The sequence below is a fragment of the Bactrocera dorsalis genome, chromosome 5 (assembly GCF_023373825.1).
Source record: "Bactrocera dorsalis isolate Fly_Bdor chromosome 5, ASM2337382v1, whole genome shotgun sequence".
Taxonomy (NCBI): domain Eukaryota; kingdom Metazoa; phylum Arthropoda; class Insecta; order Diptera; family Tephritidae; genus Bactrocera; species Bactrocera dorsalis.
The window spans coordinates 50,349,798-50,364,292 of NC_064307.1; the positions used below are offsets into that span (position 1 = coordinate 50,349,798).

Sequence of the window (14,495 nt, forward strand, 5' to 3'; positions counted from 1 at the left end):
TTATTGCAAAAAATACAGTTAAATAAAAAACACGTGCAAAAAAGTAAACCCGTTTTAAAAATGTAACTAGGGGGTGTACAAAAAACAGCGTGAAAAATTATTCGTGCAAAAAGGAGATCAAGTGTGTATATTTTTTAGGTCTCCTTTCTGAGTGTTATAAACTTCGTGGCAAACTTAATATACCCTGTTCAAGGTATAAATATAACAAAAATTACTAAAAATAAACTTGTATCTATAGATAGACGTGGACTGGACCCCGACCTTAGGTCCATTGTGCCCATTAGTAGACATGTCATTTATTTCAAAACAATCATGCTCATGCGCATGCTGTAACATAAAGATAACAACTCGCCACATTTAAAAAACAGTTGAACTTTCATATCTCGTAGTTCTCCATAGCTCGAACTCTTGCATTGTAATAGAAGTAAAATTTGACACAAATATCTTTCCATAACTTGAAGTTGTGGATTATGGTGTCTCGAGTTAGGTAATTTCAACTGTACTTTTATAACAACAAATAAATATGTTGTTGTTGGAGCGGCAGAAAACATTACTCAAGTAATTTCGAGGCATTGTGCCGACTAAATATGTAAATACATTGCCCACTCTTTAAAATGCTGTAAACAAAAATGTTTATTTTCATTCATAATTTTTGAAATAGCCTATTACGTTGTGGTCTACTTTCAGTCAATTATTGTATGTTGTCTTTTTAATGTTTATATTATAAATGACTTTCACTCACAATTATTTCCCAGTCCTTGGCCGACACCGGTGTAACAAAAACACTTCTCAAAGTCAAAACGTCAGCTATGAGTGAACACTTCACTAGATCATTTTCACTCAAACCTAGTGAATGTGAATGATCAAAATTATTAATAAATATTGAAATATTTATAGAATCACACACAATTTTTGTGGGCTTAAGATCTAAAAATAATTCATATCACTTTTTTCGTTATTTTTTTAAATTAATCATATAAAAGTAAATTAGAAGTACATAAATTAGTTGGTCATACATTTTAGAATTAATTACTATTAATATTTTAAAAGTTATAGTTTGTAGAAAAATGTCTTATTTGTCTTCTTTTGAAATACGATGTTATTGTTATTAAAATGTTGTTTTAAATGGTATGGGTATGTATTGGTTGCGGAATTAATGTTTAACCAGAGAAACCAGACCTGATTTTAAAGTCAATGAGTTAAACTTTGTCATACCAAAATTTATCTAAAAAAAATCTTGGAGAAATAACTACTACACATTCATTCCGTTAAAAAATCTAAAAAATGTTTAGGGTAGTCGCTAGACAATGATCCCAAACAAACAAAATCAATAAACTCTAAACTAGTTCGAAGTACCAGATCGGTTGCTTCTGAACTGCCCTAGCAAAAAGTGATAATTTGAAAATGTAATTTGTTGGCAAAATCTTCAATGGTTATGAATGAGAATGTATTCGTTGTTTTATATGATGGACGTATAATGTGTAATTAATGATAAATACATTTTTAGATATTCCTTTTACGTTTAATTTATTACCAATTTCTTTTGCCACCCTGGCATTGATCCCAATTTCAGTATCTTTCACGGCGCCAGCATGTGGCGCCCACGATGCGTAATGTGTGTGCCCGCTGTATTGCAAACTCAAACAGCCAGTATCCTAAATTATATTAGATGTCGGCGATGTGTGCATGTAAAAGGAATATTTATTTTTATCTCTTAAAATAAATGATTGAAAAACAAACAAGCGTAATCTTATCTGTTCACTCACATATGTTGATACCACGTTGTAATAATTTTCAGGCAGCATTAAGAAACTGCTTTTAGTTGGTCTAAAAACTAATTTAAATGTACGTTTAAACATTTTTTTATTTCGTGACTTGAGCCTGCATCAAAAATATATGTAGGTTATTCTTCGACCTTCTTTTCACATTATTCGCTGTAAACGTTTCGAAATTTTATTTAATATATGAATTACAAATTACAAAAAAAGGTTAATCTTGAAAATATCAGAAAAAATACTAATATATGCTATTCAGTGGACGAAATTTGAACTTTTGTACTTGTTAAGATTGCATTCGTTCTTTACCACATTTAACCCTATTAAAGAGTTGCCACAGGGCGCGGTCACAGAAATAATAATAAAATTATGACTTTAATATGTGATACTACACATTACTTAAATTCAATAGGACAAATACTAGATATAGAGAGATATAAATTATATTTTATCAATTTATTATTATTTTTATTTATTAAAAAATTCATTGATAAAATATAACAATTTAATAAGACATTTGCGTAGGTACGTATTCTTATATCGGTATTCTGCTTGAGACGATTGTCTCATGTCTCTAATTGTCACAATCTTAATTTAATGACTCTGTTAGTCAGGAGTCTCATTTTGGTATTCTGGCAGATACAGTGTAGTAGTATATTTCATGACTAGCAGAGTCACTAAATTACTATAGTCACAATTAGAGACATGAGACAATCGTCTCAAGCAGAATACCGATATTAATTTGTTTTCAATCTTGTAGCCGAGAACATAATCTTTATGCAAGGCATACATGCACCAATTATTGTATCAACTTCAACGAATTGAACAACTGACTGCTACGTATATGGGCAGTTGTATAAGTTGAATCAACTGGTTAGATGAAAATCAAAATTTTTTTATATTTTGTGAAGTTGGTTGTGTTAGTTGGATAGTGTTTGGGTTGGTTGTGCGATTTCAAACGATTTCGCCATTTTATTTCGGCTTTCGAGGAGAGCGCGTCATATGTAATAAGTAAAGCAACAACTTCCGAGCTCATGTTTAAGCAACGAAGTGAATATTCAAAATGAAGTTGGCCTCAAAATTGTATTAAAAGTTGTGTCGTGTGTAGCGACAAGGGCAATTTCTAGCCCAACTCAATCAACCAACTAATTGATGTGTGTATGCCTTGCATAACGATATTAATAATAATACGGCAAGACTTGTGATGTTATTATATTAATAAAACAAAATCAGCTGAAAGAAGCGTAGCCAAAACAAAAATCATAATATTCATATTTTTGTTTTGATCCCTTAATTCATAATTTAAATCGGGCGTTGCCAGGTGAAATTTTTAATATAAATTTTACATAATTCGAAAATAGTTAAATACCGATGGGTAATGAACGATGTACATTAAACTTTAATTGATTTATTTGACAGTTCAGACTACTACAAAAAAGCAAAGAAAGCAATGGGTATGTCAGAAGGAACACTTTGCTTTCGGTGCGGCTCGGAATGTAAAAAAAAAACTTTTTATGTGAATGTCTGAATACAAAATAGAGGAAAAGCAAAGTCAAAGTTCTACGTGAATTGGTCTTAAGACCTTTGAGTAAAAAAAGGATGAATGATCACGCATACACACTAGTTTCGGTTAGAATTTTCCATTGAGCCGTAAAAAACTCATAGAGCTTAGCCGTTCCCACTACAGTCGGTTCTAAGTAGCCGGAACAGTCCCGGATTTCACTCTTGCCAAGGACTGTCAACTATACATCATGCATCGAAATGACTTTAAAACAACAACAAAAACAAGCGTATAGAAAAATTAACAGAAGTCTCTGCTTGCGCCGTTGCGCGATAGTTGGCTTGCAGGATCCCTATGAACTATATGCATCAAATTCGAAATTCGCTAATTCAACTCTTTCAGAAAATTCTGTTTCCTGCATTATAGCGATGAAATGTCACGTTAGAAATGTTTTTTTCAGTGTAGAGCTGTACATATGTGACTATGTATGTATTTACACACCTTGCATACAATTTGTAATTATATTAAGCTTATCTTTTTATAAACAGTGCACATTCAAATATTCATGTACATACATACTAAGTATAAGATATGTATGTATGTAAATAATACATTAGTTGACCTTGTGCATTTAATTTTTGAAAGAACAAAAGCTGGAAGCATTCATTAGTAGGTATGAACTCACTACCTATTGATAAATGATCTTAGTATAATCGTATTAAATATCAATCTATACTATTTCAAATCAGACTTCTACAAATTAATTTTTAATTTCTTTATTTTCGTTTAATGGTATCAAATTAGAGCATTATTAGCGAAGTTATGTCAAAATCCGTTCTAAATAAACAAAAGGTCCGAACATACATACATACATACTTACAGATCACTTTAGACATTACCATTATATTTGAGACAAATAATATTAATAATTATAATTTTAATTGAACGTATAAAATCTATTTATTAAAGTACATCATACTTATCTAGTTATATGTATATATGGTAATTATATAAAGCGAATATTTAATCAATATCAGTTTTCCACTTCTCACGAGCTTCAACTTTGGCGTCAGGTACAAGAGAGCTTTTGACTCCGCCCAAGATGTTGGTTGTAGCCTGAGTGGCCAAAACTGCTGGACAAACCACTAATTGTGGTAACTGTCTCATCACAGCTCCTACTGCCCCAGTATATCCCTTCTGGTCGTGCTCTGCAACGGTTGTTTCTATAAATGTGGTGGCAGAATCATTAATTCCCTCCTTCACTATCAGGTACGCATTTGTTACACCTTCACGCATATCTTTTGGTCTATTAGATCGCCTTTTTCTATCTCTACGATGTCTGCGAATAGTTCTTATAGATGGACCAGAGGACACCATGTCAAATGCTGTCTCAGCTGTAAATTGTAAAATCTGAATAACACGCGAAGTTATTTCTAGAGCAGCTAACGCTGTTCTTGCTGTAAAACTTTGTGCGCCCAGTTGAATTCCACGAATTAAACGCCCATCCCGTTGATATTGTTCAATTGGCAAACGGAATAAGTCAATTACACCTTGTATAAATTGCACGAAGGAATAAGTTGGCCCGACACCCTTCAAAATTTTTGGTAGTTGATTCCTCTTAATGTCTTTCAACCACTCTCGACATAAGTATGCTACTAGTTTGTCTACCCCTAAGAAGCCACGACGGTAAATTATTTTCTTTAATTTAATTTCGGAGCATTGCAGTTGTCCTAGGCCCATTAGAAGCCCTGCTATGGGTCCCCTAGAAAGCTCCACTCGACGACCGTGATAGTCGAAACGTATTGATACATCTGGACCAAATATTACTTCACGGAAGTATATTGGAGATGATTTTTCTATCTCCTCGCTTTGTTTTTCAGTTTTGTCGATTACCTCATTTTCTAGTAACTCAAGATTTGTCGATATGAGGTTTCTTACGTGCAAATCCTCTTCATCTTCCGTTAGTTCTACATCCATTATAGGTGCGTGTGCTTCGGCCGGTTGATTATTCTCCGACAAGTTCGTCTCTTTCATTTTACTTCCAATATTTGTGAAATAATCTGCCAAGAAAATAAGTGTATCTTGATCGATGTTAAGCCGCATTGGCAAAAGTGAAATCCTTAATGAGCACTCTTGTGCCGAACTAATTATCGGCTTTGGTCTAACATGCAAAGCCTTTACTACAAGCATTTGCTGTGGACACTTCTGTGATGTAGTTTTAGAATTAGGATTATACAAAAATTTATTTATTTCCGACGATTTTAATCTATCCCTGATTTCTATATCGTGGATGACGAGCACCTGTCGCGAGGCTTGTGTTATATGAGTTGGATAAATTTCATGTGACAATCGTACTTTAGTCAGCTGAATTTCAACAAGTATATCATGATTTCGCTGCACACCTCCAATTGTTTTCCACGACAGATCTTTTGATTTTTTAGAACCGGAAACACTATTGCTTCCCTTTGAATATGACACACCATGTTTGTAAGCATCAGACATCCGAAAGTGACCTGGATCATCTTTGGCACCAATATCATCGGTTGTCGTTAGAAAGTCTTTTCCACCATATAGATGCCAAGTGAATGTCATCTCACAAAGTGTGTATCGCGATACAGGCATTGGAAAATCATCCGGAGGTTTAAGCAAATCTAACTTATTAGAAGGTAAGCAAAAGTGGTTGTCAACTATTCGTATAGGGTCTTCGCATAATTTCAGTTCGAGTACTCCACATTGCGACACTTTTCGTCGTTCATCTTCGGATATAACGCAATATTCGTCCTCACGTGGATGACGTCTATGCACACTATATAAGCGTTCATTATTTATATCTCCCAAATCGGATTTAATCTGTGGTAACACGTCCACATTTGGTTCTGCTGGACAATACGACGTAGACATAACATGATGTTCAAAATTTACGATTGCAGACAAATCATCTCCACAATCATAATTGTCGTCCAATATACCAGGTTGTTGCTCATCTGGGAAGTAGAAGGGCTCAATTCCATGTCCAGCAATTTTTGAATTTTTTGATGTTGAGGGCACTGCACTCAAAGTGACTGTTTCTCTGAGGGCTTCTGCCATCATTATATTTACTCGTTCTTGTTGCCAATCTTGCTGCTCAGTTAAACTTTCTTTTCTTTTATGCTCAACCAAAGGTCTTTCGTTGATTTCTAATCTAGATTGCTGCAATGTTGTTGTACTTGAAATATTTTGTTCAGGTTCAACGGCGTCACCATCATTTGCCAGATGTTCTATAAGTTGGGCTAGTGCTTTTCCCGAATCGCTGCATGTTCGCAAATGTGCATCATGCACAGAACATCGTAAATCGAATTTTGGATATTTTTCCGAGTTTTCATTTAGCCTTAGTGATATGTCGACTAACCCGATGTCAAGTACTGGCACCAAGTACTTTGAATCAATTGGGACTTTGATAGAGTTTTGGCTTTTTGTGTTTTTTTTATTCTGTGCAATATATAAAACAAAATCTTCTACTATGAAACGCAAATTGCAGCCTGCTACAGAAGAGATAACATTACTACTTATTGTAAAAGCACCCAATTCGACAATAGCCCGATAATCGAAGTTTATCGGACGATAGTCTATTGCACAATTCCATAAATGCAGCTGCATTTCTGTTATAATTCCAAAGGGTACATACCCTTCTATAGGGTAATCGATCACATCAAGAAAATCTATAAGTTGATTTAGCCAAAACTGATTTGTTATAGAGGGATGGTACCCCAATGTTGCCTGCTGAATACCGGTAGTCACCACAATTCGTTTGACCCTTTGCTCCGGTACACGTTTAGTTTCGATCACCAAAGAAAGCATTTCTCGTTCTTTAATTGGTGGTTGATTAGATTTCAAAAAATCTCTCGGGGTTTTATAGAAAGTTTTTTGCATATTTCGCTCATTTTCAGTTATAAGTTTTGTGGAAATTTCGTGCAATAGTCCACAATGATCCATTTTAATATCATCAACTTCAATGCACAGATAGCATACATTTTTATTATCATTGTATCCATTCACAGAAAATATGTTGAGTTCATTAACATTGATATCTATTTTGCCCATATTTTCAGGCATAATTTGATTCTCTGTATCTCTTATAGGAACAAATAGTTCAACTAATCCATTTCGTATTGAAACATTAATGGAGAATTGACTTTTTTTTATGTTAATCTCTTCTCTATAGATATCTTCTGTGTTGTGCGAGTCAAGTGTCGAAAAATATATACTCTCTGTCATAGAAATACCTTTCAAATTTATATTCTGGTCTGAGAATGAGCCGCTTTCTTCAGATTCAGATAAATCAAATTCATTAAAACGGCTATATTGAGGCTCGGAAGAATTGGGTATATTGTATATACTTTGCTTGTTTTCGACACAAATCGTATTAATAGAATTCAAAATAGGTGAGCTGGGTTCCCACATAAAAAGGTCCGTGTTGAAGCGGTTATAAATAACTTCGTAAAACTTCTTTGATTCTAATATAATGTGTAAATTGGGTGCTGTCACTTCTACCTGTATCCTTGAAGTGCGCATTGTAGTCCTTCGAAATTCAGCTAGCTCTGCCGTTTCACCTGGCAGCAATATAGTTTCTGATTCCATATTTTCACTTTTGTTATGTATTGTATCACTTTCTCTGCAAAAACGTTTTGCACTAAATGGTAACCTATCTGTATCTGTTGGTTTTATATTGTCATTAAAATTGCCAACTAAGAAATTATCTTTTATACTCGTCCAATAATACTCATCTGGTATTGTTACAGAGATTTTCACATAATCAATAACCTCAGAGTTAAATTTCGTTGAATTGGTTTTAAGTATCCAAACTTTATCGTCTCTTACTTTATCTACGTAGTATGCGTTTAATTCGTTTGTTAATACGTCAAATATTCCGCCAACAAACTTCATGCAAACATTGTCAAGTGAAATTATCATATAATCAGGTCGAACATTTTTTTGCCACCATGGAACGCGATTTGGATCGTGAATAGGTCTAGCGTCATATATTGGAAAGCGCAAAATCAATTCCATAGCTGTGGATGTTAAATTTGTAGTGAACGTTAATTTCGATGATTCTTGCTTCACGAATTGAGAAGCATGTTTCGAAGAATAGGCAGCAAAGGGTGAAGGCGCCAAAATGGCACTAAGACGATCATATATGGATATATCAAGTTCTATTCGACAGTTTTGCAGAGCGATATTTACACTTTTTGAAGTAACATCCGATTCAACGTGTACCGATACATCAGGTGTGTTGTGGTTTTCGGTTCGATCAAATGTTATCAACTCAGACGTTTCTCCATTTAATACTTCATAAAGATCGATCTTTTGAGCTGCGAAATTTATTTTTGACAATATCATTTGTTTGATCCTGTGCTGACTCCCTCCACTAGTTATTGGCGATATAGAAATAAACAAATGGTTTTTATCACACGTTAATGCGGCTGAGTCAATTTTTTTATCACAAAGTTGATGAACATGGTCAAAAAATTCTTTTGCGAAATCTATCATACTCTGTTCGCTTGTTTTGTTAAGAGGACTTAGATTATTTGATTCGGTTTCTACCAGCACGTCTTCCAAAAGTACTATTGATACAAACGCTGATACTTTGACAGAAAAGCTTAAAATATCACCAGAATACTCCAAACTTGATGTTTTACGTTGCCACTTCGACAAGCCAGTTAATGTAGTGCTAGAGCTAATGGAGCTACTAGGTGGCGAATATCCTCTCGATAAGTCTTTTAATCTATTCATATTTATTCGTGGTAATGGATTTACAACAGAGGGACCTGTTTCACAATCAATCCAGTTACCCAATTCAACCGTTTCATTGCTTTTTTGATACAAATAATTATCATTGTGTTGCTTTTCTTCGTAATAATCGGCTTCCTGTTTATCGCAAGTATCATTTTGAAAAGTATCTATTAGTTTTAAAATCAGATGTACTTGTCTTGGAGATATTAAAGTATAAATCGAACCGATTTCGGATTCAATAATTATTTTAGGTCCATTTATATTTTCCGATTGTTTCATTTTGATTCGAAAGGATATTTCTTGTTTTATTTCCATAATAGGAATAGCGCAGGATTGAGAAAAATCTTTATTCTCATATAATAAGCTTTCACTCATTGTTTTCAACTCTTCAGTACTTACAGTTAAACCACATATAGTTATATTATGTTTCGCAAACATAGGTAACAGATATTTATTTTCCTCTGATTCTTCCAAATTGTTGGTTTGGACCCTAGGAGAGTTTTCATGGCGCTGTTCTTGCATACAGCCAGTAACATTTTCGTATATTAATTCATTTATATTAAAGCGCAGAGATATGGCTTTTGAACTATCTGATGATTGATATTCAAGTTGTATAAAAGTATTTTTAAATGTTGCTTTTATTCTGTTTAATATGTTGTCTATAGTTTCCGCGAATTTTTCTAGGCCCGGAATTGATTTTGCATCTATCTGATTACTTTCTTCACTATCGTCATCATGCTGCTTCATACATTCTTCTGCTAGCTGCATAGAATTGCTTGCTGACGACCACATTGATTCTAACATGGATGTTCCATTCGTTTTCCTTTGAACAGGTCTTACCGAAATAACCACGTCTTCAACATCAATACAGCTGCATTGCGACATTAATGCGTTCCATGGGACAGTAGCCGTTAGAACTCCTATACGGCCACTTATAATTTCTATAGCCCATCCTTGAGCTTCTAATATTGCATTCAACGCTGTTACATTTAATGATACATTTTTCACGGTAGCTTTACCATTGTATAAATCAACTTTCAATTGTTTTATGTCTATTGTTTCGTCTATAAATTGTCCCAAATACCGTTGCAATAGATATCTGCACGTTTTAGTTTTAATGGCAGTCCACACATTGAACCAAGACATCCTTCTTAATCAATCGCTCACAAACTAATATTTTTCAAAAGTACCTTTGTTTCTTTCCACTTTTGCGTCGAATAACTTCGCTTCAGTAAATATTTGCTTTACATCTGTGACCAGTGTTACCCAATCAACGAAATCAGTAGCCCAATGTAAATTACATGTGTTCGATTTTATTGGTAATAAATAGTGGTGAATTTTGTATGCTATATAATTTTCAAAATATTAAAATAATAAAATTACCAGAACTAAGATAAAAATTAGAATTCATACTTTAGTATTTCCTCTGCCGATAATACAAAATCTGTAATTGTGTGATGGGTTATGTAAAATATTATTGTATAGGCCAGGACCAAAGCAGAAAGTAGTTACACGCGAAAAAATTCTGAATACACCGGTGTTGGATTGACCAAGTTTTTTTCAGTTATTTTTTTATTGAAATCATTTTCCTATTTTTCGACTTCCGCTATTTTAAATATATTTTAACAAGTTTTAATGCATTTTTCAGAAAAGTTACTAAACTAGACATTTACCAAAGATGCAGTGTATTAATGATATTTATAACTGTTTCTTCATTTTATTATTATTTCTTCAAGGTTGAAAAATATTGACATATGTACAATGAACCCTACTTTATTGCATTAATTGAGGTTTTTATGGGCATCACTGTTCCTGAACGGAACCAGCTGAGATGCGAATGATGGACATAGCTAAACGAATTAACATATCATTTGTCTTGCTTCTCATTCGTATCAATCTTCACGGTGGTGCCAGATCAAAGCAGAATGACGTCAATAAACAAATTTTGAACTTTAATAAAAAATAAACAAATTTTGAACTTTAATATTGTTCATAAGTTATTTTTTTTTTTAATATAATGAGTTATGGATTACTTTGCGTTAAATTTAGGTCTTATTTTGCCGCAAAGATCGTTGGTGAACGAAAAGTCAATTTTTTTTTTTCAAATTATTTATTATTAAATAGCGGATTTCTGTAAAAAATTTAGAGTTTGGCTTGATGAGGCAATGTAAGGGTAAATTTAAATTTATATGCAAATGGCATTTCTACTGTGAAAATGAGAGGGATTTTATTGCAATATCCTAGGTATTTATTAAAAAAATTAATTAATAATAAAAAGTCACGTAAGTGGTGTTTATGATTATATATTTCTTTTTATTAATGGTCACTTTGCATGAATGAGATCGTAGCGACATGTACTCAATTATCTTTAATATTACCAGTGTGATACATTATTTTAACAAATTAGTTTTACTACAACAGATGTAATCAACTAAATTAGGACAAGCAAAAAATTAATAAAATATTGCGAATAGTATTATTTTAAATACCGATGTCTGCACATTAGAGTAGATAATCAATTATGGTTAAAAAAAAAAAATGATATTCACCATGAGTTACCTCAAACAATTATACTTTGACGATAGTGAAAACAAATAAGTTGCATTGAATTGAAACAAATATATTTAATAATTCATCAGTATATTATCTAAAAAGCTCGTTAAATTGCAATCGGCCTAAGGCCATCATCTAATATAAAATAAATTTGTAAATTCTATTCTATATAAATCTAATTAATTTATGGCTAAATGAATACAAAGTATAATATTAATACATATGTATACCGCATGAATGTTGTGTATTTATTAGTAATTTTATATAACTTTAAAACTGTATAAAAAGCTTAGATATGAGTATATACAATTAATGACTACAAATATGTTCCATATTCGTATATTTAAAAGCAATTGCGTATTTTATATAACAAAGATACGTCCGTATATGCATATATATGTACATACACATAAACAAACATGTATTCTGTATATGCTATACCTTAAAATTCCCTTTCGTAAATGCTATAGTGGAACAGTAATGCCCAAGTTTTATTTTAGACGAAATATTTTGGAAATATTATTTCCAAATGAGTATCTGTAAATTAAAATAGTTTTGTAATATCAGCTTTGAGTCTATTTTCTCATATTTCATCCTTTTTTCTTATTGCAAGAATATAGTATCTTCAGTTGTATGCATTATCATATTTTCTCGTAGTAGTGTAGGACAACTAGCAACTGGAAAAATTGGAAAAACCTATTTGTTAGGATATTTAAAACATTGTTCACAGTATGATTATCTATTATTTAAATATATTTTGCAAAAGCTATGATACATTTTCAATTTATGTACGTTCGGAAATAAGTTTCCCGGATTTATTAAAAACTTAGCGAATGCAGGAGCCGTATGAATTAAGCCCTAAATACCACTCATGCTGCCGCTGGATATTAATTTATAAGAAATTTCTCTCGGGGAGCAATAATGCAATAATGCCCATGCTTAAACATACAATTTTATATCAAACCAAATATTTTCATGAGCCATCTCAAATCAATATGAAATTAATATTTTGATTTTATATACTTGCACATATGTGTATAAAAATTTATATTAATTTCCATATATGAACATTTTCCTATATAAATATCTACTTGCATTTGAAATGCAAATATACAATTCCAGAAGTTTACATTTTTTGTTTAAGGTTTAACATGGATTTCGTTTTTAGGAGAATTAAGAATAGAAGGGGCGTCCCAGCTGAGCGTTTTTGTTATAAGTAGGTACCTGCCAGCAGATTAACCATCGTTATTCTAAACTAACTTCCTAGCAGGTAGAAACCAAGCTGGTTTGAAGTATTGGAACGTTTTTGACATGTGTATCCGTTTTTGCCTTCAGCAAAGGAGATTGTTTTTGAAGGCTACACACAAAACGCTGTAAAATTTCGTTTGTTGTTAAATGTAGAAATAATGAAACAACAGCTATGTTGCCTGCGCACACACAACGTAGTAGTATGCGGGGAAAGAAATGCCGGAGCATGACCTTCACAAAAATTAAAGCAATACAAATCTGTGAAGTTTAATGACACAACCATACAATTTCGATACAACCAGCCAAAGAAAAAATTATTATATAAACAAGAAAAATTTAAATAAATTGCTTTTGTATTTATTAAATAATTTAAATATGAAAACATAAACCTGTATATAAGTATACGATTTTTGTATGTTCATACATATTCCCTTAGAAAATAAAACAAATATATTAAATGTCCGAATATATTTCGCATGATTCAAGCATTAATAGTTTAAAATTTTCAATTAGCTAATCATGTTTATCGGCTTTAAAAACGAAAAATCGTTGGAATTTATATGTATGTTTTGCAATTAACGTTTATTATTTGCACGAATTGGTGGTGAAATAGTTCCCACTAGTATTTATTATGTTTTAGACGTACGTACTATACATTAAAAATCATCCACATCACTAAATATTAAGCTTAACCTTTTACAATCAACAATTTCAATCCGCTCGAACGTATTAAATTTTTGCGATATATTTACAGATCATAGAAAATTAGTTAACAATAAAATATATACGAAAATATATACAAATATTAAAAAAAATACAAATAGATACAATTTGTGTGTGTACAAAATCAAATAAAGATATAAATTTTTTCAGAACGAAATTTTATAAACACATTTATATATACCTATACATATATATGTGGATATACATACATGCAGCAGTTAGAGATTCTTAAAAATTCTTTTAAATGCTCATTCATATATTTATATAATGCTGACTGTTAAATTTCTTTTATTCGAACATATCATACAATGATTCAATGGTGCAAATACTACTTAACACTCCACAAGCCAACGCCTGCTTTTTTGCATTAAAAATTTTGATAACACAGAAAGGAATGTACTTGAGAAGAAATGAGTAACGTTTTTAAATTTGCAAGTATTACTATTTTTTGGGAATATAATAATATATGTAGATTGTATATGTGATTATAATTGTACAAATGTACTTCTAAATTGTGCCAAATCAGACATAATCTAAGTATTATATATGTGTGTAAATTACTTATGTATTCGAGTATGGCGATTCTATGCCTACGTTTGTATATGAATTATGAAAAATGTATACAAAATTCTTGTGTTTTCTGGCATTTTATGCTATTGTAGAAAATGCAATATAATTTCTTGCTTATAAAACATTAAATGTATATAATTGTACTTGGCGTACATTATCTTATAATTTCTGTATATTATTTTACTAGTTTTCGTAAATTTTTTCGTCTTTCGCTTTAGACATCTAATTCTTCGAGTGTACGTGATAAACGATTGTTATCGATTCGCCTGCGTTGACTGCGTCGCACTGCATCGGCCCGCCGGTAGGGTTCACTCTTCAGCCCGAGCAGTATGTCCTCTAGAGCACCGTTATAAACC

General features: G+C 32.2%; 2 protein-coding genes across 3 annotated transcripts in view; both read right to left on the bottom strand.

The window, feature by feature from the left end:
• The window catches only part of LOC105223990 (peroxisome biogenesis factor 1), a 36,093-nt gene extending 33,998 nt beyond the window's left edge, over positions 1-2,095 (bottom strand). The window contains exons 1-3 of one of the 2 annotated variants that reach the window (XM_011201930.4): positions 1,767-2,095; positions 1,535-1,655; positions 743-846 (exon numbers count right to left, since the gene is read on the bottom strand). In XM_011201930.4, the coding sequence (XP_011200232.2) occupies positions 743-846; positions 1,535-1,655; positions 1,767-1,859 (318 nt within the window). In that variant the 5' untranslated portion in view covers positions 1,860-2,095. The remainder of the gene's footprint in view (positions 1-742; positions 847-1,534; positions 1,656-1,766) is intronic. The other variant, XM_011201931.4, reaches the window with a different exon arrangement.
• A 2,110-nt stretch (positions 2,096-4,205) lies between these two features.
• On the bottom strand, positions 4,206-10,298 carry LOC105223989 (autophagy-related protein 2 homolog B). The gene has a single exon (XM_011201929.4). The coding sequence runs from the start codon at positions 10,189-10,191 to the stop codon at positions 4,300-4,302; it is 5,892 nt and encodes a 1,963-aa protein (XP_011200231.2). The 5' UTR covers positions 10,192-10,298; the 3' UTR covers positions 4,206-4,299.
• Between the last annotated feature and the right edge of the window lie 4,197 nt (positions 10,299-14,495).